We start from the raw sequence: 23741 nt of genomic DNA, 5'->3' as shown, positions 1-23741 counted from the left end.
TTATTTTATGCTATTTAGCAACTATATCGTAGACACTAAACCACCTTATAAAATTCAGTGGATTATTATTTTTTTAATTAATTTGTTTGTTTGTTTGTTTGTTTGTTTTGCATGTTTCATCTGGCAATTGTATAGCATTTTAGCTTATTTTAGGTATATGTTGCTCTTTGATTAAGCAATAAGTATTTTAATTGTTGATAAATTTTGCTTGCAACAGATATATGAAGGTTAATATAATTATACTAAGTAAAATAATGAATCATTTTTATTTATGTATGCGTATTTATTATTGATTAGGCTTCAAACGAGTAATAGCAAGTGTTTTTATTGGATATAATGGCCAACATTCTACTTACAAAAAAAAAAACCAAGAAACCGGGGTGAAAGCTTAAACAAAGAATGTGACATGAACACTATGTCCTTCCCACTAAAACAATAGTAATGTCTTATTAAAGTAGGAACTTTTGCGTGTGTTTGAGTTCCGCTTATTGTATTTCCTGGAAGGTGTTTCTCTATTGACAACGGCGTGCAGCAGTCTAGAGGCGCAGTTCGGGCGTGGCTCCTCCGCCGATACCTGCTCTGCGCGTGGCCGTGTTCGCGTGCGCGTGCTTCACAGGTATCATATATTCCTGTTCTTCAGAGCGGTGAAGTTACGCGCGAGGTTGCAGAGCTCTTATTCTGGATATATTTAGATGAACCGATAGAAACATGTTCATGTCTTGTAGTTTATTCTGATAGTTTTGTTGTTTTTAAATGGCTTCTTTTCGGTAATTTTAACGCGTCGGTTTAATGGGTGTAACAATGAAAGACATACACCTGCCATCCGATTCATGCATCAATGGTAAGATTACTGTTTGTTCGTGTATCTTCATGTGTATTGTGAAGGCTAACTGCATTTGAGTTAATACTGTGATACGTAAGGTGTGCATTACTTGTGCTATTTTTAAATGTTCAACCCACGTAACCTTTAATTAATCATTTTATAACGTAGAGATTGTTTCAAAGCAACTTCTCAGCATTAATCACGAAAGAGTCAATAATCCAAACTTCACACGAGGCAATTATTATTAGCTGGTTTGGGCAAATATGTTTTAATTGGATGACATCTTGCTTATTTACATAGAATAACATAATTTGTTTTAAAGACAGGCGTTGTTTAATGTACGTCTAATGTCAACCTTATAAGTAGCTAATGTCAAATGGTTACTTTTGCAAGTACATCTGGTTTCATTGTTTGCTAAAACGCTGTGTAAACACTGCCTTTGCGTCGGTATTTTATAAACCTTTACACTTTTTATACAAATCTGATTATAATAGTAGTTATTACAGCAATTATGGCAAATATATATATATATATATATATATATATATATATATATATATATATATATATATATATATATATATATATATATATATATATATGTGTGTGTGTATGTATATATGTATATATATATATATATATATATATATATATATATATATATATATATATATATATATATATGTGTGTGTGTGTGTGTGTGTGTGTTGTACTAGTTGTCAGAGTCCCATCAACTTAAATTACAAATCAAAATGCTGTAAACTGAAATTTTCAGCCTACAAGAACTAAAAGACATAAATGTTTAAATTACCTTTGGTAAAAAAAGATTGTAAGATATAAATATTATTTTAATAATTTAGTTATTTATACATTGTTCAGTTATTCATGTTAGCTATTAGTTATTTAATTAATAATAATAAATGTTCTATTAAATATAAATTTAATAATTTTAGGTTCATCCTCATTCAGCACAACAGATGTAAAATTTATCAAGATACACTTACCTATAGTGAACATATCTTTAATAATGGATAATATAAAATATTACTAAAAGATTCTAGCTATTATTATAGTAAAGAACTGATCATTTAAAAAAATTGGTTTAAATTCCCAGTTTGTAACACTATGTAAATATTAATATTTGAGTCAAACATAAAAAGCCAGAAGATCCAGAGAAACACGTACTTGTTCAGTCTTAAATAAATAGCAACAAAATGACAACCTGCAGCAGTGAGTTCATTGCTCTCTCTGCCATGCAGTCTTGTGATGAAATCCTGTTTATTTAGCAATGTTGATTTAGCTCTTAGGTTTTTGAAACGTACATCATGTGAATAATATGAAATTAAACTCATCTAAAAATAAACATTTTGCCAAATTTTTCCTTAAAATTGTGTATTAAAGTAACTTACTATTTTAAAAATGCTGTTCTTTTTTATTGTTTTGATCAGGTTCAGTAATAAGGATCTTTTGTCCCACATCCGCCTCCATTTGTGTGTTTGACACGGCTGTTGGCAACACGTCTTATAGTTTGGACAACTCCAATAAAAATTTGACAGTCAGCACACAATCTCTAGCCATTGACAAATGGAGCAATTACAACTTCTGGACGGGCTTGACACTGGCCGTCCTCTCAGCGTTTCTCATAGGAGGAAGTGTTATCCTGAAAAAGAAGGCACTGCTGCGTTTGGCCAATACTGGGGAGACGAGAGCAGGTCAGCTCATTTACATCAATATTTGCATACAAAGACTTCATACAAAATCGCTATTGGATTCTAATGAAATAAAGTTTGTTTGGTGTTTATACTAAAAGGATTGGTTCAATTCCAAAATGAAAATTTACCCATAATTTATTCAGTCCCTTGTCACCAAAGATGCAAATTTCTTTTTTTAGTTGAAGGTTTTTGAGGAAAGCATTCCAGGAATTTTCTCCACATGTTGAACTTCTGCAGTGGTTTGAAGTTTGTAGTTTCAGTGCAGCTTTAAATGGCTCGTATTGAGCCCAATCAAAGGTATTTTAGCAAAGGAAAACTAAAACTATTGGTAATAAAAAACTATTTAGTTTACTTAAAGGGCCATGACACCCCCCACTTTTGGTTAAAGTCTACTTCAAGATTTTTTCAAAAGATGCATGATTAATGGGCGTGGAGCTCCGCGAGCATCGGGCAGGAGTGGGCGTGGCCAGCAGGGGAGAACGTGAGCGAACGAAGCTAGCTCACAAAATGAGACAAACCGTTAGGAGACGCATGAGTTTATAGTTTACAAAGTTAAAATGCAAAGAAATGTACAGTGATTTAATGCCCTGCTACATTTGTTATTCGTAATTTCATATACACATAACCACAATTTATATCATTGTAAAGATAAGTGTGTTCATGTAAACCCTATAAATGAGGACTTCTCCCTCAATCCCCGTATCCAGCAGACTCAGTGCAGCAGGTCTCCTGACCTGTCTATTTTAACCATTAGCCCTGCTGGTAATCTGGAGGATTTAGGCAAACACAGCAGCACAGTGATGTGTCTGAATGTGAACGAACTCCTGATAAAAGACAGCGTCCGCCATTCTCTAATTCTCGTGTTGCTCTCCCGACAAAAATGCTAGCAGCACACACAGCTTTGCTGTATGATCGGCCCTGACAAGATCGCGGGGGAAAACATGCAACAAACCCCGTGGATCATGGAAACAAACGCATGTGAGCCTTCATGAACGGCTAAATACTGTGTGCCCGTGCCGTGGGTCCGTGACGTGTCTCACAGCTCGGGCTTGACTCTGGCAGGTCTCATGAATAATTAAGCAGCCGGCTCTTCTCATAGGATAAGAAACTCCGCTATGAATAATAATGAGAAACCGATGCGTCATCATTGCACTTGCAGTACTGCGCTACGTCGCCGATTTTGATCCCGCCCCAAAAATCATTTTAAACCCGGAAGCTAAAATTTGCTGACAAAAGCTCAAAATTATCCAGTTTTCCCCACAATTAAAGCTGACAGGTGCTGACATTGTCTTAACTGATGCTCAACACACACAAATCTGTTAATTAAAAAAAAAAAAGTTCTCCAGGGTGTCCTGAACCCTTAAATAAAATATTGACAATAAATGAAAAACCAAAACTAAATTGAACGAACAACAGTGACCGAAAAACTATTCATTCATTCATTCATTCATTCATTCATTCATTCATTCATTCATTCATTCATTCATTTATTTTCCTTCGGCTTAATCTCTATTTCATTGGAATGTGGAATGAACAGCCAACTATTCCGGCATTTTTTTTTTACTCAGTGGATGCCTTCCAGCTGCAACCCAGCACTGGAAAACACCCATACACACCCATACACACACACACACACACACACACACACTCCTACACTACGGCCAATTTAGATTATTTAATTCACCTATACCACTTGTCTTTGGACTGTGTGGAAAAAAACTACTGAAATGAAATAATAATTAGCAAAAATAAATTATAATTTTTTTGGTGGAAATTAATAAGCTCAATCTGTGGTGGAAAATCTGACCTTTGGCTGTTTATTTAGTCACCAGTAAAGCACATGATCATAAACAAAACACATTTTTTTATAAATAAATAATGTTCTGTATTTTGCTCTTTTGCAAAAAAAAAAGTCAATTTATGTTTAATAATTTGCATATTCAACCACATATACAGTATGATCTTTAATATGAAGACTTAAATATGAATTCATAATTTTGTACTTTTATTCATTGCATTTTTATGGTTTTGGATTCATTGTTTTTCATACAGTTATTTTATTTTTACTACTATGTTTGCACAGGGCTTAACTTAAGCTGCTTAAACCTTAGTGTCTTATTTATCAGGGGTCACCAAACCAGAACAAACTGCCAACTATTCTGTCATTTGTTTTACACAGTGGATGCCCTTGGAGCGGCAACCCAGTACTGGGAAACACCCATACACACTCAGATTTACACACACACACACACACACTCATACACTGCAGCCAATTTAGTTCATTCAATTCACTTTTCCCTTGGTCTGTGGTGGAAACCTGGAGGAAACCCACACAAAAAAACTAAAACTAAATAAATAAAAAGTATATGGAAATGTGTTTACAAAAAAACAAAATGAACAAAACTAATAAAACAAACTAAAAGTAAGCTGCAAAATAAAAAGGATGATCAAAATAAAATGTCATTTAAATATGAGAAATCGAACCCAGTCAATGTATATTCAATTCATTCATTCATTTTCTTTTCGGCTAAGTCCCTTTATTAATCTGGGGTCGCCACTGCGGAAAGAACCGCCAACTTAACCAGCATATGTTTTACGCAGCGGATGCCCTTTCAGCTGCAACCCATCACTGGGAAACATCCAAGCACACTTATTCACACACATACACTACGGACAATTTAGCTTACCCAATTCATCTATACCGCATGTCTTTGGACTTGTGGGGGAAACCGGAGCACCTGAAGGAAACCCATGCCAAAACTGGAATAACTAAAACTAAATGTATAAAATTTAAATAGAAATGTGTATACAAAAAAAAAAAAAATTAACAAAACTAATGAAACAAACTAAAAGTAAACTGCAAATTTAAGAGGATTATCAAAATAAAAAGTCATTTAAAAAATGCGAAACTTTAATATTCTTGATCCCAGTCCATAGATATTCAATTCATTAATGTATTCATTTTCTTTTCGACTTAGTCCCTTTATTAATCTGGGGTCGCCACAGCGAAACGAACCGCCAACTTATCCAGCATATGTTTTACGCAGCGGATGCCCTTCCAGCTGCAACCCATGCCTGGGAAACATCCATACACACTGGACAATTTAGCCTACCCAATTCACCTGTACCACATCTTTGGGCTTGTGGGGGAAACATGCAAACTCCACACAGAAAATGCCAACTGACCCAGCCGAGGCTCGAACCAGCGACTTTCTTGCTGTGAGGCGATTGTGCTACCCACTGCGCCACTGCGTCGCCCCATATTTAATTAAATTCAATTCATGTTTATTTATATATTTTGTCAAAGCCACTTAACATAGAAGTTCAGTTTAGTTCAGTTCAGTGTAATTTAAATGTCACTGCTGAAAGTCCAAACACTGAAGACCAAATCCATCAATGTGCAGCTTCACAAGTCCCAACCAAGCAAGCCAGTGGTGAGGAATAAACTTCACCAATTGACGAAAATGAAGGAAAAAAAAATCTTCCGAGAAACCAGGCTCAGTTGGGCAGGACCATTTCTCCTCTGGCCAAACTTTTTGTGCAGAGCTGCAGCATAAGGGTCATTATTGGTCATTATCTAAGAAAACATTTAATTAAAAGATCTTAAAAGATGCAAGCTTTTGTGGTTAAAAAGTATATATTTGTTATTTATTGTTTTTTTTTTTTATAAATGGCTGACTGCTTTAAGGTAAGAGCCTTATTCCTAGTCTAGGATTGCATATAAACTGCAATTTGGAAGTACAAAGCACTGAGCACCATAGAAGTCAGTCAAAAAACTTGTTTAAACTACTTATTTAAAATGAATTGAAACAACACAATTCTTAAGGTTTTTTTGGGGACAAATTTATTGTTTAATGTTCAGTCCATGTAAATTTGTATAAACAATCAAGTTAACTAAATCGATTTGTGTTGGGACAACATGAAGGAATTGTGTGAAACACAGCATATTTTACACTGTCCGCTACATAAAAAGTCCTGGATTGGAATGTTTTCCTTAAAAGCCTTAATTTCATTTCAGCTGGAAGTGAATTAATACTTAAATTGTTAGAGAAACTTGTCATATGGGGGTATGTAATGTTTATTTTTTTTTACTTGACTGAATAGCAATTGCAAAATTGGTTGAAACTGGTTTCTTTGTTTGCTTAACTAATACTGACAGAATACTGAGTCAAGTGTTCTTTAATGCGCTAAATTACTGGAAATGTTTGTCTGTTTAGCCGAGGGAGGTCATGGGTACCTGAAAGACTGGCTATGGTGGGGAGGCCTTTTGACAAGTAAGTGCAATGCAAAGCAATTGTAAATAACCTTTTGATGACTCTGATAACATCTTCTAATGTTCTGGCAGTGGGCGGAGGTGAAGCAGCAAATTTCGCAGCCTACATGTTTGCTCCAGCCACAGTGGTGACCCCGCTAGGAGCTCTCAGTGTTCTTATTAGGTAATGGCACGCCTTTATTTACACTCGCCAATGGTCTGATCCACACTGTGCTGTGTAAACTTTACAAGCCTGTGAGTGAGAGGACCAATGTGTTTTGAAATATATACCAAATGACTAAAATGTTCAACATGCCAAACTTGTTTTGTGCTATTATTGTGGAACTTTGGTGTCAAGTATGTTTAATGTATTATTTTACATTTTCAGGAATATATATTAACTTTTTCTACACTCAAAAAAAGAAAAGATTTTTGCTGTTTGTTCAAACTATTCAAATAGTGCTGAAACACAATCCTTGAATTCAATTTTTTTTTTTTGGGGGGGGGGGGGGGGGGATAAATAGTTGTATGTTTAATCTACTTAAATTTGTAAAAAACTAGTAGGTTAACATAATTCCTTTATGTTGTCTCAACAAAAAGTGTGTTGAACCCTGCAGTTTTACAATGTATTGCATGACTATTTTGTTTTGTTTTGTTTGTTTTTTATCTCATGTTTACCAAGGCTGCATTTAGTTGATCAGAAATAGTGTAAAAATAATATTGTGAAATATTATGCAGTTAAATAAAATTTTTCATATGTTATGAAGATATTTTATTATTACTACTCTATATAGAATATAATTTATTCCTGTTATTTAGGAATACTCCGATCAGGATTTTTGCAGCCTACACCGAGTACCGAATATTTGTCATGGTGATCGGCCAATAACGATTCTAATGCCTCAAGCTTTATAATGCATAAAGCACATTTTCCCTCAAAGTAAGATTCTTAAGTGGAAATCTCTCCCTACCTAATAGAAAAAATAAAGGATGCTGCATCCCTTAAGCATTTTTAACCATTTAGGTGTGAACATGCCATGGTCAGAAGCAGCTTTACAGAACACAATACATAGCACAGGTGAAAAAAAAAAATGGTGAGAAATTTTACTAACAATGTAATTTGAAAACACTGCAAATGATGAAAAAGAAATTCAACGTTTTAATCGAGAAAAAGTTTGGAGTGCATATTTGATGCATAAGAAGTTAAAATGCTCACCTAAAAAACAATACTTACTAAAAGTAGTTTGTATGCATAATAACGTTCGAGGTTACTAAAGTAACCCTTCGTTCCCCGAGGAGGGGAACGGAAGCACTATAAGTGGATTTGATTGTAAAATCCACGCATTGGGAGGTTCGGTTCAGAAGCTACTCGTCTGAAAGAGTATTGAACGGGCCAATTAAGAATGAATTGGCAGCGCAAGCCTGCGCAGGTGAGCGGCATAAGCAATCAACTGAGTATATAAGCTCACCTGGCACCAGCAGACGCTATCCTTTTTAAGCTGAAGAGACTTTCAACAGCTAAGGGACAGTCATTATGGCGACGGAGTATAGTGCTTCCGTTCCCCTCCTCGGGGAACGAAGGGTTACTTTAGTAACCTCGAACGTTCCCCTTCGGGGGGAACTTCAGCACTATAAGTGGATTTGATTGTAAAATCCACGCATTGGGAGCCCATTGAAAGCGCCATAATGACTGCACCTTACCAACACCCCCGATGAGGAGATAGTCAAGCAAGCGTGACGCACCCACATCATGGGGGGCGCGGTCCTCCAACGTGTCCCTGGCCCTAATTTATCCTACTTCAACAGAAGTTTTACGGATTTATATATATTTTTTGGGAAGTCGTGAGCATCTAGATAATTCTAGAAAAATACGACAGTACGTTGGGAAGCGTGCAATCCCGATAGGGAGGACGCTGCGGAGGCCATCCGTTACCCAAGGGGGGATAGATGGCAGAATTTACATATGGACTAGCCCTAAAAAGGGGGAGTACGCATAGCAAAAGAGTGGTTAGCGGGGAGGGAAGACACGGGTCCGCCCAGGGGGGGGACTTAACCGTGGCTGAATAAGCATATGGGATCGCCTAGTGGGGACCACGCATAGCAGGCACCTTTACCCAAAACGCGGGCTGACCAGCGGGCAGACCTACAACGTAGTGGGCCAGCAAGTGACTCCTCCGCTGAGTCAGTGCTGGGGGCCACGGAGGAATCTGCAGGGCTCACCTGACGGGGAACTTTACTGACAGATAAAAAGGCGCACGTATCTCCGTGTTAGGGAAAATGGCGCAGCAAGCGTGTTTCAACACCCTACCGAATTGTTTCCTCAATCACCAAGGGTTACCTAATACCCTTGAGGAAACCGGCTCCACTCGCAGATTGTAAAACCTTGCAAATGTGTTGGGTGTCACCCAGCCCGCAGCTCTACAGATGTCTGTTAGAGGGGCGCCGCGTGCGCGCGCTCGAGAGGATGCGAAGCTCCGAGTGGAGTGCGCACGCGCTCTCGGGAGACGCGGCTCATCTCGGCTCTGATAGTGAAAGAAAGGCATCCACAATCTAGTGGGAACTTATTTCGGTACGGCACTTCCCTGCTGCCGACCGCTATAACAGACGAAGAGCTGCTCAGATGATCTAAACTCTGAGTGCGGTCCGGATAATACGCAAAACGCGAACTGGACAATAAAGAAGGGCTGGGTCTGCCTCCTCCGAGGGCAGCGCTTGCAGGCTCACTACCTCGTATTAAAACGGAGTGGTAGGAACCTTGGGCACATATCGTGGGCGGGGTCTCAGAACGTGAGAGAAGCCAGCCCAATTACAGGCACGAGTCACTGACCGAAAAATGCCTCCGGGTCCCCGACCCTCTAATCGATATCAACGCGACCAGCAGAGCTGTCTTCAGGGACAGAAATATACTGAGTCGAGGATCGAAGGGATCTGACGCGGCTTGTGTAGCGAGGGCGAGATCCTAAGAGGGCATGAGAGGGGGCGGGGTGGATTAATTCGCTTAACGCCCCTGAGGAACCGGATGATGAGGTTATGCGTTCCCACGGTGCTGCCAGCCACCGCGTTATGAGAGCGGAGATGGCAGCCACGTAACCTTGAGTGTGGAGGGCGACAGCCTGCTCTCCAACTTCTCTCGGCGTAAAGAAAGCACAACGCTGATCTGGCAAATTACGGGGGTCTTCTCAGCGAGAGACACACCATTCAGTGAATAGACTTCACGTCAGGGCATAGGCGCGCTCGGGGAGGGGGCTCTAGCCCGAGTGACGGTATTAGCCACCGCAATCGGAGGTTACCTAAGTCTTCCTCGCGTCTAAAAATCTCTTCAAAGATCGGCGAGGGTGCCAGGTGGTGCCCTGTCCCTGAGAGAGTAGGTGCTCTCTCGAAGGGACTGCCAGGGGAGGGCTATCGCGAGGGAGAGCTCTGACATCCAGGTCCGGTTGAGCCAGAGGGGCGCAACCAGCAAACTGTTCCTCGTCCTCCCTGACCTTGCACAGTAACTGCGCGAGCAGGCTCACTGGGGGAAAAGCGTATTGCGCGTGCCCCGAGGCCAGCTGTAAGCCAGTGCATCCGTGCCGAGAGCACTCGGTCAGGGAAAGAACAACTGGCAATGAGCGATCTCGGGGGAAGCAACAAATCGATCTGGGCTTCCCCGAATCGCGCCCATATCAGCTGAACAGACTCGGGGTGGAGTCTCCATTCTCCAGGACGCAAGGCTGCCGTGAGAGCGCATCGGCTGCACGGTTGAGCTTGCCTGAATATGAATGGCGTGCAGCGATTTCAGCCGCGGATGACTCCAGAGGAGCAGACGGCGGGCGAGCTGAGACATGCGGCGAGAGCGCATACCCCCTATACGGCTGATATACGCCACCGCCGCCGTACTGTCCGTCCTGACCAGCACGTGTTGCCGCTCCAACACCGGAAAAAAACGGTGGAGAGCGAGGAACACTGCCAACAGCTCCAGGCGATATGCCAATGCAACTGGGTACCTTTCCACAGGTCCGCAGCCGCATGCCCGCAACGCACAGCCCCCCAGCCCGTGTTGGAAGCGTCTGCTGAAACGACAACAAGACTGGACGCCTGTTCTAGAGACACCCAGGCCTGTAGGAACGAGGGGTCGCTCCAAGGGCTGAGGGCGCGGCGACACAGCGCAGTAACAGAGACTCGGTGTGCGCGCGCGTGCCATGCGCGTCTGGGGACTTGATCGTGAAGCCAGTGCTGAAGTGGTCTCATATAGAATAATCCGAGCGGCATGAAGCGGCTGCGGATGCCATATGCCCCAGGAGCCTCTGAAATAGTTTCAGTGGGACCACTATTTTACTGTCGAGCTCTCTCAGACAGTACAGCATCAGCTGAGCGCGCTCTCCGGAGAGGCGCGCTGCCATGGTGACCGAGTCCAGCTCCAGCCCGAGAGAAGAGATCCTCTGCACGGGGGCGAGTTTGCTCTTTTCTCGGTTGACCTGAAACCCCCACAGGTGGAAGTGCCAGAGCACTTTGTCTCTGTGCATAATCAACTCTGTGCATAATCAAAGAGAGGGCAAAATTCAGCCAGTCGTAAAGAAATTGAGTATGCAGATGCCCGCGAGCCGAAGGGGCGCTGAGGCACCCTCCGCGGGCTTGGTGAGGACCCGCGGAGACAGAGAGAGCCCGAAGGGGAGGGCTTTGTATTGCCAAGCTCGACCTTCAAACGCAAACCGCAGAAACTGTCGGTGGCGAGGAAGAGTGGAGACATGGAAATACGCGTCCATCAGGTCTAATGCTGCAGACCAACCCAGAGGACGAACGCACCGGAGGATGCGCTTCTGCGTGAGCATTCTGAACGGCAGCTTGTGCAGGCAGCGGTTCAAAACGCGCAGATCTAGGATTGGCCGTGACCCACCGCTCTTTTTGGGCACGATGAAGCGTGGGCTGTAAAACCCGCTCTCCATCTCGGCTGGAGGGAGCGGCTCGATTGCATCCTTCGCCAGGAGGACAGCAATCTCCTCTCGCAAGACAGGGGCGGACAGAGGGCTGACCCTGGTGAATACACACCCGTGACTTGGGGGGCCGTTTCGCGAACTGAATCGCATAGCCGAGTCTGATTGTGCGTATGAGCCACCGCGAAGAGCTGGCCCGCGCTAACCAGGCAGGCAGAGCTCTCGCTAATGGACTCATCGCTACAATCGCTGACGTACCAGCAGTGGGGCAGCGCGGAGTGGGTGTGCTGATCCGGGAAGCTCGCGGGTCCCACGGAAAAGCTGGAGGTGAGATATTTGCTCTCACTCCAAACCCGAGCTCCGGAGGGGAGGCTCGAGGGGTGGGAGAAAGGAGACCGTCCTCCCAGCGCTCGTGAGCCACTGGCGAAACGCACCGAATCTGCAAGCTAGAAAGCATAGCGTCCCAGACTGGCAGATTTCGGGCTGTCACATCTGGGGAAGTGAAAAGTGCCCTTTCATAATGTTTTCATGGCAGTAAAAAGTGCCGTTGGAAATGGGGCCCCGCCCTCCAGCGGGGAAAGAGCAAGTTCCCTCTTCTCCAGATGGCCTGTCCCAGGGGCGCTTCGCGGTCCGTTGCCGGACTTAGCGGCGTTCTGGGCAGGGGGGCTGCCTGCTTCCGAGGTGCCCGACGCGCTCGCTTCGCCGGAGGCGTGTGCGGGGGCGGAGCAGCTCTCGTAGGCGGGCGCCTTCGGCGAGGAGCAGGTATGAATGGCACGGCGGGCGGAGCGGGCTACGGACCGCCGATAAGACATCACCCACCAACTGCTCTCTCACCGTCTTGAATTCCTGGGTGAATTCACAGACAGTGTCGCCGAACCTGGCTGGGGATATGGGGAAGTCAAGAAAGCGGACTTTGTCGACTTTGCGCATATCAGCCAGGGGTGGCGCTCCTGGACCACTAATGTGGACATCGTCCTCCCCAACGCACACGCAGCGGACTCAGTAGTCCGAAGAGCTAAGTCGGCGGCGGTGCGAAGCTCGTAAGCCTGGGTTGGACCCACCCTCGTGCAGCTCGGCCAGCGCCTGCGCTTGGTAGCGCTGGTAGGTGGCTATCGCATTCGCGCACTCAACCTGAGGAATCGCCACATACCCCCTGGCTGTTTCACCGTCAAGAGTGGTTAGGGTGGAGGAACACGCAGCACGAGCAGAAAAAAGTGCTTTACAAGACCGCGTGAGCCTACTGTGCACCTCCGGGAAGAAGGGAACGCCCCTCTAGTCGGTCCGGCCGCGGAGCTGGGGGATAAACCATCTCCAACCCACGGCCGAAGCAGCCCGGGAAAACACGGCTAACATGTCCGTTTCAGGATCCGTAGTGACAGCGCTCACCAGCCCGAAGGGGGCGAGCGGGTCTGGATCATCATCGGACAATGAAAGCCCACCCTCCGATGCCGCGGTGGACATCTGGTCTCCGGTGTCATCGGGCGTAAGGGCTACCATCTGTTAGACGGATCGCTTCCCCCGCCCGAAGCTTGGATGGAGCGCTTAGAGGAGCGGGAGGTCCGCGGGCCCGTGGGCGACGGATTATCTCTCGCTGAAACCCTCAGATCTGCCCGAGTGCCCGCTGCAGAGCAGGGGACAACTGGGGTGGTTCGCCCTTTTGCAAAGGCTAACCGCGATCTTGCGCAACAGTCATGGCATCGCAATGACGACATGAACTGCCCGCGAGCAGCGCATTAACATGCTGGACCCCCAGACATGCAACGCAGTGCCCGCGCCCATCATCCGAGGACAGGAAACCACCGCATCCAGAAACGCACAGTCGGAGCGCCGTCCTGATAAGGACGTGCTGCACGACTGTGTTGCTCTTTCTGTGAAGTTTGCAACTTTATACGCACCGCTCTGGAGGACCGGACCCAAAGAACGCCAGGCAAGGGAGAAACCCAGCTCGACCGTCTGCCACTGCGTGTACACACTCTGGACCGGGAGAATGCTCTCGTTCGCTCAGAATCGCTGGTCACAGCAGGAGGAACCCTCATCGACTCGATCAGAAAGTCTCTGAAGCGAAAAGGATAGCGTCTGCTGGCGCCAGGTGAGCTTATATACTCAGTTGATTGCTTATGCCGCTCACCTGCGCAGGCTTGCGCTGCCAATTCATTCTTAATTGGCCCGTTCAATACTCTTTCAGACGAGTAGCTTCTGAACCGAACCTCCCAATGCGTGGATTTTACAATCAAATCCACTTATAGTGCTGAAGTTCCCCCCGAAGGGGAACTACTGTTTATTGCAATACGTAAATTACAAGAAGTTATATTCTTCAATATTCATGTTAAAATAAATACAATTTTAGTTTGTTTCTTTCATCTAATATTTCCAGCCATGTTTTAGTGAACTTGTAAACATGTAGTAGCTGCTGTATAACCCAGATGCGCATGTGAATAATCCTCTGCTTGTAAACGCATAAACAAACATTTGCAATAGGTTCATGAGATCGGCCAGATCAGCGATTGAGTTATTAAATGTGATTATCAGCCGATACCAATCTCCCACCAATCAATCCCTCTGTTATTTATTCCTTAAGTCATTGTGTCTTGAATTCCACACAATCCTTTTACAACCCAAAATGCTTATGGTATCCTCAAAAAAAACTTTTTGGAATCTTTATTTTTTTAATGTGATCTAAAACAAAGCTGATACTATGATTTAGTGATAAAAATTATGAAAACAGTTTAGGTACTTGGCGAGGCAGTGGCGCAGTAGGTAGTGCTGTCACCTCACAGCAAGAAGGTCGCTGGTTTGAACCTCGACTCAGTTGGCATTTCTGTGTGGAGTTTGCATGTTCTCCCTGCCTTCGTGTGGGTTTCCTCTGGGTGCTCCGGTTTCCCCCACAGTCCAAAGACATGCTGTACAGGTGAATTGGGTAAGCTAAATTGTCCGTAGTGTATGAGTGTGTGTGTGAATGTGTGTGTGGATGTTTCCCAGAGATGGGTTGCGGCTGGAAGGGCATCCGCTGTGTAAAAAAAAAATTAGCTGGATATGTTGGCGGTTTATTCCGCTGTGGCCACCCCGGATTAATAGTGGGACTAAACCGACAGGAAAATGAATGAGTTTAACTACTTATTTTTGCACTTTTTGAACTAAAACCACAATTCTTTTACACACAGCTGGACATCCAGCTGACACAGTGAATTACATGATTGACCTAAAATGAAAATGTCTTCATCATTTACTTAGACTCAAGTTTTTCTGAACTGAGGTAGAATGTTGTGGAAAAAGCAGCCGTTGATATCTATAGTAGGAACCAAAAATATATAATAGAAGCCAATCGTTGTTTTTCTCAACGTTGCTTGGTATATATTGCCTTGTGTTAACAGAAGAAACTCAAACAGGTTTGGAACAAGTAGAGAATGAGCAAATTATGGCTTGAGTTTCATTTTTGGGTGAACTTTAACTTTTGACACTGTTGTTACTTCTGATATTGTGTACATGTAATGGCCAGGACATTGGAATACATTCATTTCAAATAGAAAGTCTCAACAGAGCTCTATATGATGTCATTTTAACTTAAACTGATTTGCCCAAAAAGCCTGTCAATTGATTATTTCAATAATTATAATCAGTTCATTATGATTATTTTTTTATTTATATTTTAGAATATTATAAGCATATGCTAAGTATATTGAAGTGCATGCATTATAGCTGAATCCTTTGCACATTACTTACTCTTTATGAAAACGTTGAATTCCTGTAATAGCCTTTATGTTTCTTTCTGGTGTTTTTCATTAGAGCTAAATGGAAAGGTAGTAGTGTTAATGTTTATTTACTCTCTTCAGCGCGGTGCTGTCCTCCCACTTGTTCAGAGAAACAATGAATCTGCTTGGAAAATTGGGCTGCATGCTCAGCGTACTGGGAAGCACTTTAATGGTTATACATGCACCTGAAGAAGAAGAGGTGACCACACTTAAAGAAATGGCCGAGAAACTCCTTGATCCTGGTTAGTGTTAAAATTCCTTTAATTTTTGAACTCCAAAAGCAGTTGCTATGGATAACAACAGGTTTTTATGCTTCTCCTGCAAGGTTTTCTGGTGTTTGCCAGCATCCTGTTGGTCACTTGTTTAATCCTGATCTTCTACGTCTCTCCTCGATTTGGTCAGTCTAATATATTGGTATACATCAGCATCTGCTCTCTGCTCGGATCCTTTACTGTGTCCTCTGTCAAGGGTCTTGGCATTGCCATCCGCACCATGTTCACAGACACTTCAGTGGTCCGTAATCCTCTCATGTGGATTCTTTTGCTGACCTTAATTGGATCCATCATCATTCAGGTCAACTATCTGAACAAATCCCTGGATACTTTCAATACTCTTTTGGTTTACCCCATCTACTACGTCTTCTTCACCACAGTGGTCCTGAGCACGTCTGTGATCCTTTTTAAGGAATGGGGTGCCATGTCAGGAGTGGATGTGGTGGGCACCATTGGGGCATTTTTGGTGATTGTGATTGGGGTGAGCATGCTTAACATCTTCAAGGATTTGAATGTATGTTTTGAAGATCTGAGAAGTAATCTTTGTCAGCCACTGAGTCAGGAGAGCCCGTCAAAGAGGGAGGACAAGCACATCCTCATAGAGAATATAGAAACTCTGCCGCCCATGAGAGAGGAAGGGCCCAGAGTCTTCATCATCAGCTGAGAGTGTGAATATATATATATATATATACATAAAAGTCTTGTCTATTCCAGTTGTAAGAGCAAAAAAGAATAACTTGTGTTCTAGTTGATCATTTGGAAAAGTGGCAGAAGGCAGTTTTTTTTTTTTGATTAATCTGTTGAACTGCATCCCAATCATTACAGATACTGCAGAAGACCCATTGGAACCCACATCGACCCAAGAATCTTAGAGAAATCAGTCAAGTTTGGTGAAGAAAAAATCATGGTTTGGGGTTCAGTGTGGGGCGTGCAAAAGATCTGCAGAGTGGATGGCAAATTCTTCAGCAAGATAGTGCTCCTTCTCATACTTTAACCTCCACATCAAAGTTCCTGAAAGCAAAGAAGATCAAGGTGCTCCAGGATTGGCCAGCCTAGTCACCAGAGATGAACATTATTGAGCATGTCTTGGGTAAGATGAAAGAGGTCCTCCAAGAACGCTTTCTTTGCCATTCCAGATGACTTTATTAATAAGTTATTTGAATCATTTCAGAGATGTATGGATGCAGTCGTCGAAGCTCATACACAATATTAATTCTTTAACAAGACAAGACTTTTGTCTAAGCAAAGTCAGATCTTTCTGTCCTAATTAAATAACTAAAATCAAGGCATGATCATATTTTTTGGTAAAATAAGCGTAATCTAGAGGTAATCTTGCCTTTCATATGTCACTTCTGATACCAAATGATCATATAGAAGTCAAGTTAGTATTTGTTCTTCCTAAAACTGGATAGGCATCAAGACTTTTATCAGGTATTGTACAGTAGTCAACATTTAAAGTAGATTAAAACCTTTCATCAAAGTTGTCCTAAAACTATTGAACAACACCCACTCTTGTTTTAGGACAATTTTTAAAAAGTTTTTGATCCACTTGAAATGTTGACTACTGCACTGTATATAATTTTGAAAATGCAGTTTTATGATATCATCACTCTTTTTTGTTCACTTCCTCTGCTGAAAGCCATACTGTGATGCAGTGATTTGGATTGGTTACTGCTGAATATGGTGATGATGCAGACCTTTTTCTTCTACTCAAAATGGGTGATGATTAATATTAAAATAGCATATACAGAATATGATGTGGCAGAATATAAAATCCTGCTACTGAGAACTGACATTTTATGTAAATGATTATACAGTCAATACAGTTGGTATATTTTTCTGTTTATTGGAACGGTATAGGTTATACCTGCGAAATAAGACAAATGAACTGAATATATTTACACATGCTGTAAAAAAGAAATATTTCACAGAAAATATGCTGTATTTGAAATATGCTGATACATATATTACATACTACATTTCATGAAATTCCTAACATTTAATTAAACAGTGATATTAGAGGCCATGCTGTTTTCTAAATCAATGTGGCGCCTGTATTCATCCTGCATCATGCCTCAAGTATGTCTGTTACTGCCTAATGCAAATATTTAAGGAAAAATATGTGTAATAATGTTACTTTTTTAAATAAAATCATTGAATTCCATCCTTTAGTGACAGAAATATCTCAATGTTAAGTTATTGGCATTTCTGTGTGGAGTTTGCATGTTCTCCCCGCGTTTGCATGGGTTTCCTCCAGGTGCTCTGGTTTCCCCTACAAGTCCAAAGACATGTGGTACAGGTGAACTGGGTTAGTTAAAATTGTTCATAGTGTATGTGTGTGAATGAGTGTGTCTGGATATTTCCCAGGGATGGGTTGCAGCTGGAAGTGCATCCACTGCGTGAAACGTGCTGGATAAGTTGACGGTTTATTCCGCTGTGGCCACCCTAGATTAATAAAAGTACTAAGCCGAAAAGAAAATGAATGAATGCTGGCATTCAGGCAAAATGTCTGACTATTAAAATGTGGGAAAATGCTTAGCAGCATGTTTGGTTCTGAGTATACAGTATGTACACACTTTCTTGTGGCAAAGTCAAAGTATTTGGAAGTCTGCAGTTCTTGTAACTTCCCCCTATATTTTTAAAACATACAGATTCATTGAGAACCACAGGTCAACTGGGAGATTGCAAAAGACCGGCTTCTGCTTTAAACTGGACTGACTGAATATCTACTATTAAATATTTACTACTCAAAACCATGCTGACAAATGTAAAATACAGTAAAACACACTAAATCTGATGAAACGCGATGGCAGTTGTGTTACTGGATATTATTGGGATATCGCTGACAGGAACAGTAAACAGCTTTGCCAGAGCGCGGCTGAAGCTTATATGCAAGTTTATTTTACAGTCTTTGGCAGAAACACCATTTAGCCTTGCTAGACCCTCCTTTATGATTGCGCATCCATTATAAAAAACTCACAGGACATTAATTTGGATAACTATGGGGATATATTACAGTTTTTTTGGATTGCTTACACACTAAAATTAAAAGTAGTACACTATTAGCAAAACCTTACACACAAGTATCAAAACATCAGCCCATATTTGCACAACTATAAGCACATTGTCAGCTTCACACTTGTTGCAAAACTCTACACACAGTGATTTGCAAAACACTAAACACACTTAACATACATTACACACTAAAATCTATCATAAATTCACTTCCTTGCAATACCAAAGCACTGACTGTCAAATTACTGCACTGTCCAACCAATTGGTTCAACACAGTCGTCATGTGTGTTTAATTTTAGTGTGTGAGCAATCTTAAAAAAACTGTACTGTACTGTAATACTAGATCTACACTGAACTACACAATTTTGCCTGACACTGTTCTTCACGTAGTTTTATGAATGGATGGAGAGGAGATCTAGCATGAGTTTGCTTACGTAGATGATGGTGTGTTCAACCTGACGTGAACACGGAGTAGAAGAAAAATCATTGGCCACAGGGCTATAGTCAATGTCCCAGGGCAACGTGGGGGAAATATACAGTAACACTCTGTGCAGCCATTACAAAGAATGGGGTCCTCCACTGCCATGCCCATATGGGCCATTACAACACAGCACATATACTTACATTCTTGGACCAATTGCACAACATAACAGCAGCAAATGAAATCGATCATACGCAATACATTGTTGTCTGGGACAATGTGTCTTTCCACCGTTCTGCTCTGGTTCAGAACTGGTTTTAGCAACATCCACATTTTACCGTCCTGTATCTTCCACCATACTCTCCATTCCTCAACCCTATAGAAGAGTTTTTCTCTGCATAGTGGTGGAAAGTATATGATCTCCGTCTCCAAGCTGAGGTACTCCTCATCCAAGCCATGGAGGAGGCCTGTGACCAGATGGAGGTAGCAGCAATACAAGATTCTACATTCAAGACACTTCTTTCCAAGGTGTCTTGCTAAGGACAACATTGCAATTGATAATTCTCATGCCAGATTTATCTTACAGTTCAATACGTGAAGTGACATGTTACAGTACTTTGAATCTTCATGCCAACATGTTGGACATGTTGAGGAATAAATGAGTTTCTTCAAGGTGCAACATTGTTCTTGAGTAGTGTTTGGTGAATTTACTTTATATTTGTACTTTGTTGATGGTAGCCTACTCTAATCATAGGGAAGTAGAAGTGCTAAAAGGGTTTTAGGTTTATCACAGCAGTGTGTAACTCGTGCAAGCAGTGCATAGTAAATGTGAAAATGTGTGTTTCTTATGGTAAAAAAGTGTGGTTTTTAAGCATAAGTCTATAGTTTTTATAAGAGTGTTTAATTATGCAAAGGATCTGTAGTGTTTTGCTAATTGGGTGTGTGGTTGAGCTAATTGTGTGTTTTGAAAACACGGGCCCTGTTTTGAAAATCGTGCTTAAGCAATCCAAAAAAACTGTAAATAGAGACTTTCACTTCACACAGTTTGTGAATGAACAGACTGACGTGTACTAGTTGCAGGCGTGATCATGAGGTTGTTTTTGCGCAGAGTTTGAAGTAATCAGAAAGGGCATTTATTTCATCAATTTAATATAGCATATTAATAATAAAATCCAAAAATTATTGTATAATCTTAAGCGTTAAGAGAGGCCCACTAGTAAGCTGCGGCCCACCGGTTGAGAATCCCTGGCCTAGACCATAGTAATCTGGTAGTGTTTGCTTTGCATTGGCTTTTTCAGTGTTAATTATTGTGATATTCTGATTGCAACAGAGAAATACTGGGAAATATCTCAAGACTTGTGATTCCAAAATGTGAGCAAAATCACCTGTTTTTTTCATAATTTTAGATATTGCGCTAGAGAATCATTCAAATACTAGCTCTGGGCTGTGACTTGGCCCAGATATGGTCCATGTTTGGCCCTTGTATAAAAGCCAGACTTGGTCCGAACATGACATGTACCATAATTTACTGGGGACCAAGCTAAATCTAACTGTGTGGGCCAGAGAAATTTTGCTATGTGGGTTGCCATTAAGAGAACATTAGAATGAATCTACACCCTTAAAATTAAAGATGCCAAAAAACGTTTTGTTGCAGTGATGCTACAGAAGAACCAGGAGGATTGTTTCTACACAGGCTTTTATGAATAAGGCCTGTTGATTTCACCACTGACTTCCAGGATATGCATGTTTCAGGCAAAAAAAAATGGCACCACATGCATGAAACTCTTTTAGTGGATCTTGTAATAAGCAGTTGAATATGCAGATAACAGGATTTGGTCTCACCGTGTTAAACTGTCAACTTACCTGGTGAATACATTATATGACAGAGCTGTTCTGCAAGGATGTACATGCTCCACTGTTTTAGGCAGAAACTGCACTAAATGCAACTCATTAGTGAACTTGTAATAACACGCAGATAATGATTCAGTTTGATTAATTTTCTACATTGCAGTAATGTAATATAACTTTGTATAAGACTAACTTAGTCAAAATTGATCAAATGTTCTTTCGCATAAGCCCAGTACTTTGTAGTGCTGGTTAATTGAATCTTTTGTTCTAATTGAGGAGTTCATATTGAGTCACTTGATACGGATATCTTCGTCACTGTGGTTATTTAAGATCTGTGAAGTGACTGTAGGCTAATGTAAATCGGACTGCTCCAAACGTCAAGAACAACACAAGAAGACTGTATTCACCCATCAAATCACTGACCTGAAGAGCACTGGGTCAAATGACTGTCAATAGAACTGTAGTCTGTGTATCAGCTAACAGAACTCTCAGTTTGAAAAATAGAATTTCAAAGTCCATGGATATAGCTCTTTAATTAGACGTCTTCACCCAATTACACAGCCAAACGCATACAGATAGGACAGAAGAATAGGACAGATTCTGATTTATCACAGCGGAATGAACTGCCTTTTGCGCGGGCACATGTATTACGCAGCTCATGCCCTTACTGACAAGAAGAGATTTTAATGTTTAATCAAATGACATATTTAGACAATTTCTTTGAAAGTACAGTTTGTAAGCATTTCATGTTGCATATTCATACACTGAAAGATAAAGGTATCACAATAAGAGTTCCTGCCTAAAATTGTTCATCACTCATTTCAAGAACAGCAATAATGTATTGAGTTGTCTTTCTCTTTTGTACCAGTAGATGGCAAACACTACACATCAGTCTTCAGCTCTCAAAACCACAGAGCCACACACGTTTCAGGACCAGGACACATATAGGAACAGGGACGTTTTAGTGCAGGGAGGTCAAACTCCATTCCTGGAGGGCCGTAGCCCTGCACAGTTTAGTTCCAACCCTAATTAAACACACCTGATCAAACTAATTGAGTCCTTCAGGCTTGTTTAAAACCTACAGGTAAGTGTGTTGGAGCTGGGTTGGAACTAAACTGTGCAGGGCTGCGGCCCTCCAGGAATTGAGTTTGACATCCCTGTCCTAGTGGGTTGGGTTAGTTTGCAGAGACCCAGCTATGTTTACTGATATGCTTATCAATTTAATAGAATTTTTGTGACTTTGAATCTATCCAACTTCTAGAAATATGTAGCTAATAATTTTATGAATAATAGTTAAGGACTATCATTTTGACTTCAACTGTAGGTGTTAATAAAACACAAGTTAAGGAGTAGGCATAGAGTTAAGTAGATGTTAATAAAATAAAAGACTCATAATACAGTTAAAAATGTCATGGTTCATTATATTGATTAAATGAATGTAATTTCATGAACAATGGGAATGTAAGGGAACAAAGGAATGTAAAGCACAATCACAAATCAAATTATGTATTTTTAGTATATTATTAATAAGTAGTGTGTGTGTTTTTTTTTTTTTTTGGGGGGGGGGGGGTTATGGTGATGTCACCCAAAAGTGATTAATGATTTATTAGCAATAAAATTGATTTAATAATCTTTTAACCAAAATTATAAAGTAAATACAAAATATTATTAATAAAAATAAATAAACAGAACCACACACATTTAAATTAAGCAATTTCTCTGTGTGTAATGTTTTTTAAATACTACAATGCAATTTCAATATTGCAAGTTGATACTTATTTTATCTTTGCCATGATGACAGTCAATAATATTTGTTTAGATAATCTTCAAGACACTACTATACAGCTTAAAGTGACATTTAAAGGCTTAACTGGGTTAATTTGGTTAACTAGGCAGGTTAGGGTAATTAGGCAAGTTATTGTATAATGATGGTTTGTTCTGAAGACTGTCGATAAAAATATAGCTTAAAGGGGCTAATAATTTTGACCTTAAAATGGTGTTTAAAAATTTAAAAACTGCTTTTATTCTAGCCATAATAAAACAACTAAAACTTTCTCCAAAAGAAATAATATTATCAGACATACTGTGAAAATTTCACACTAGGGGGGGTAATAATTCTGACTTCAACTGTATATATATATATATATATATATATATATATATATATATATATATATATATATATATATATATATATATATATATATATATATATATATATATATATTTGTCCTCAATATTATCCAGCTGCAGGCCCATAGAACCACATAGTTTTAGGCACACACAATCTAGGCATACCAAATATGGTTACAACAGATGTTAATGTTATTAACGTCTTCTTGGACATTGTCATCGATATATTTTGATATATATATATATATATATATATATATATATATATATATATATATATATATATATATATATATATATATATATATATATATATATATATATATGGTTAATAAATATTTTACACAATAAACAATAGTGTTTACTTTATTTCACAAATAATGCAATCGAGACGGGCAAATGGGGAGCGTTGTTTCCGATCGCCATTCAGTAAAATAGACTGAACAGTTTCATAGATCATAGATGATCAGTCATTATTATATGTTTGCTGGCCTTGCTAAAAGATCTAAATTGGACAGGTTTAATTTATGTAATGGATTTATTTATTATGAAGCAAATAATAGCAAGGTAATATAGGCAATAATACAATCTTTATGTAATAAAAAT

The 23741-nt window shown here is 40.8% G+C and overlaps 1 protein-coding gene across 3 annotated transcripts; it reads left to right on the top strand.

Annotated features, from left to right (window-relative positions):
• The first annotated feature begins 559 nt into the window (after positions 1–559).
• nipal4 (NIPA like domain containing 4) lies at positions 560–17882 on the top strand. Of its 3 annotated transcripts, none has more exons than XM_073934470.1 (7): positions 619–841; positions 2272–2535; positions 6753–6809; positions 6881–6971; positions 15528–15688; positions 15772–16199; positions 16544–17882. In XM_073934470.1, exons 1-7 carry the CDS (start codon positions 790–792, stop codon positions 16610–16612), a joined length of 1122 nt encoding a protein of 373 aa, XP_073790571.1. In that variant the 5' UTR covers positions 619–789; the 3' UTR covers positions 16613–17882.
• Positions 17883–23741: the final 5859 nt, after the last annotated feature.

The sequence above is a fragment of the Danio rerio genome, chromosome 21 (genome assembly GCF_049306965.1).
Source record: "Danio rerio strain Tuebingen ecotype United States chromosome 21, GRCz12tu, whole genome shotgun sequence".
Classification (NCBI taxonomy): Eukaryota; Metazoa; Chordata; class Actinopteri; order Cypriniformes; family Danionidae; genus Danio; species Danio rerio.
Note: the sequence above shows the minus strand (reverse complement) of the source record. Positions and strands in the feature narration are given on the sequence as shown.

What these genes read in the sequence shown, in the direction of transcription:
- nipal4 (XM_021468809.3), top strand. Translation starts at nt 790, where the DNA reads ATGGGTGTAACAATGAAAGACATACACCTGCCATCCGATTCATGCATC. An exon ending in ATCCGATTCATGCATCAATG is followed by an intron (nt 842 to 2,271) that starts GTAAGATTACTG and finishes TGTTTTGATCAG; the next exon opens with GTTCAGTAATAAGGATCTTT. An exon ending in TACTGGGGAGACGAGAGCAG is followed by an intron (nt 2,536 to 6,752) that starts GTCAGCTCATTT and finishes TTGTCTGTTTAG; the next exon opens with CCGAGGGAGGTCATGGGTAC.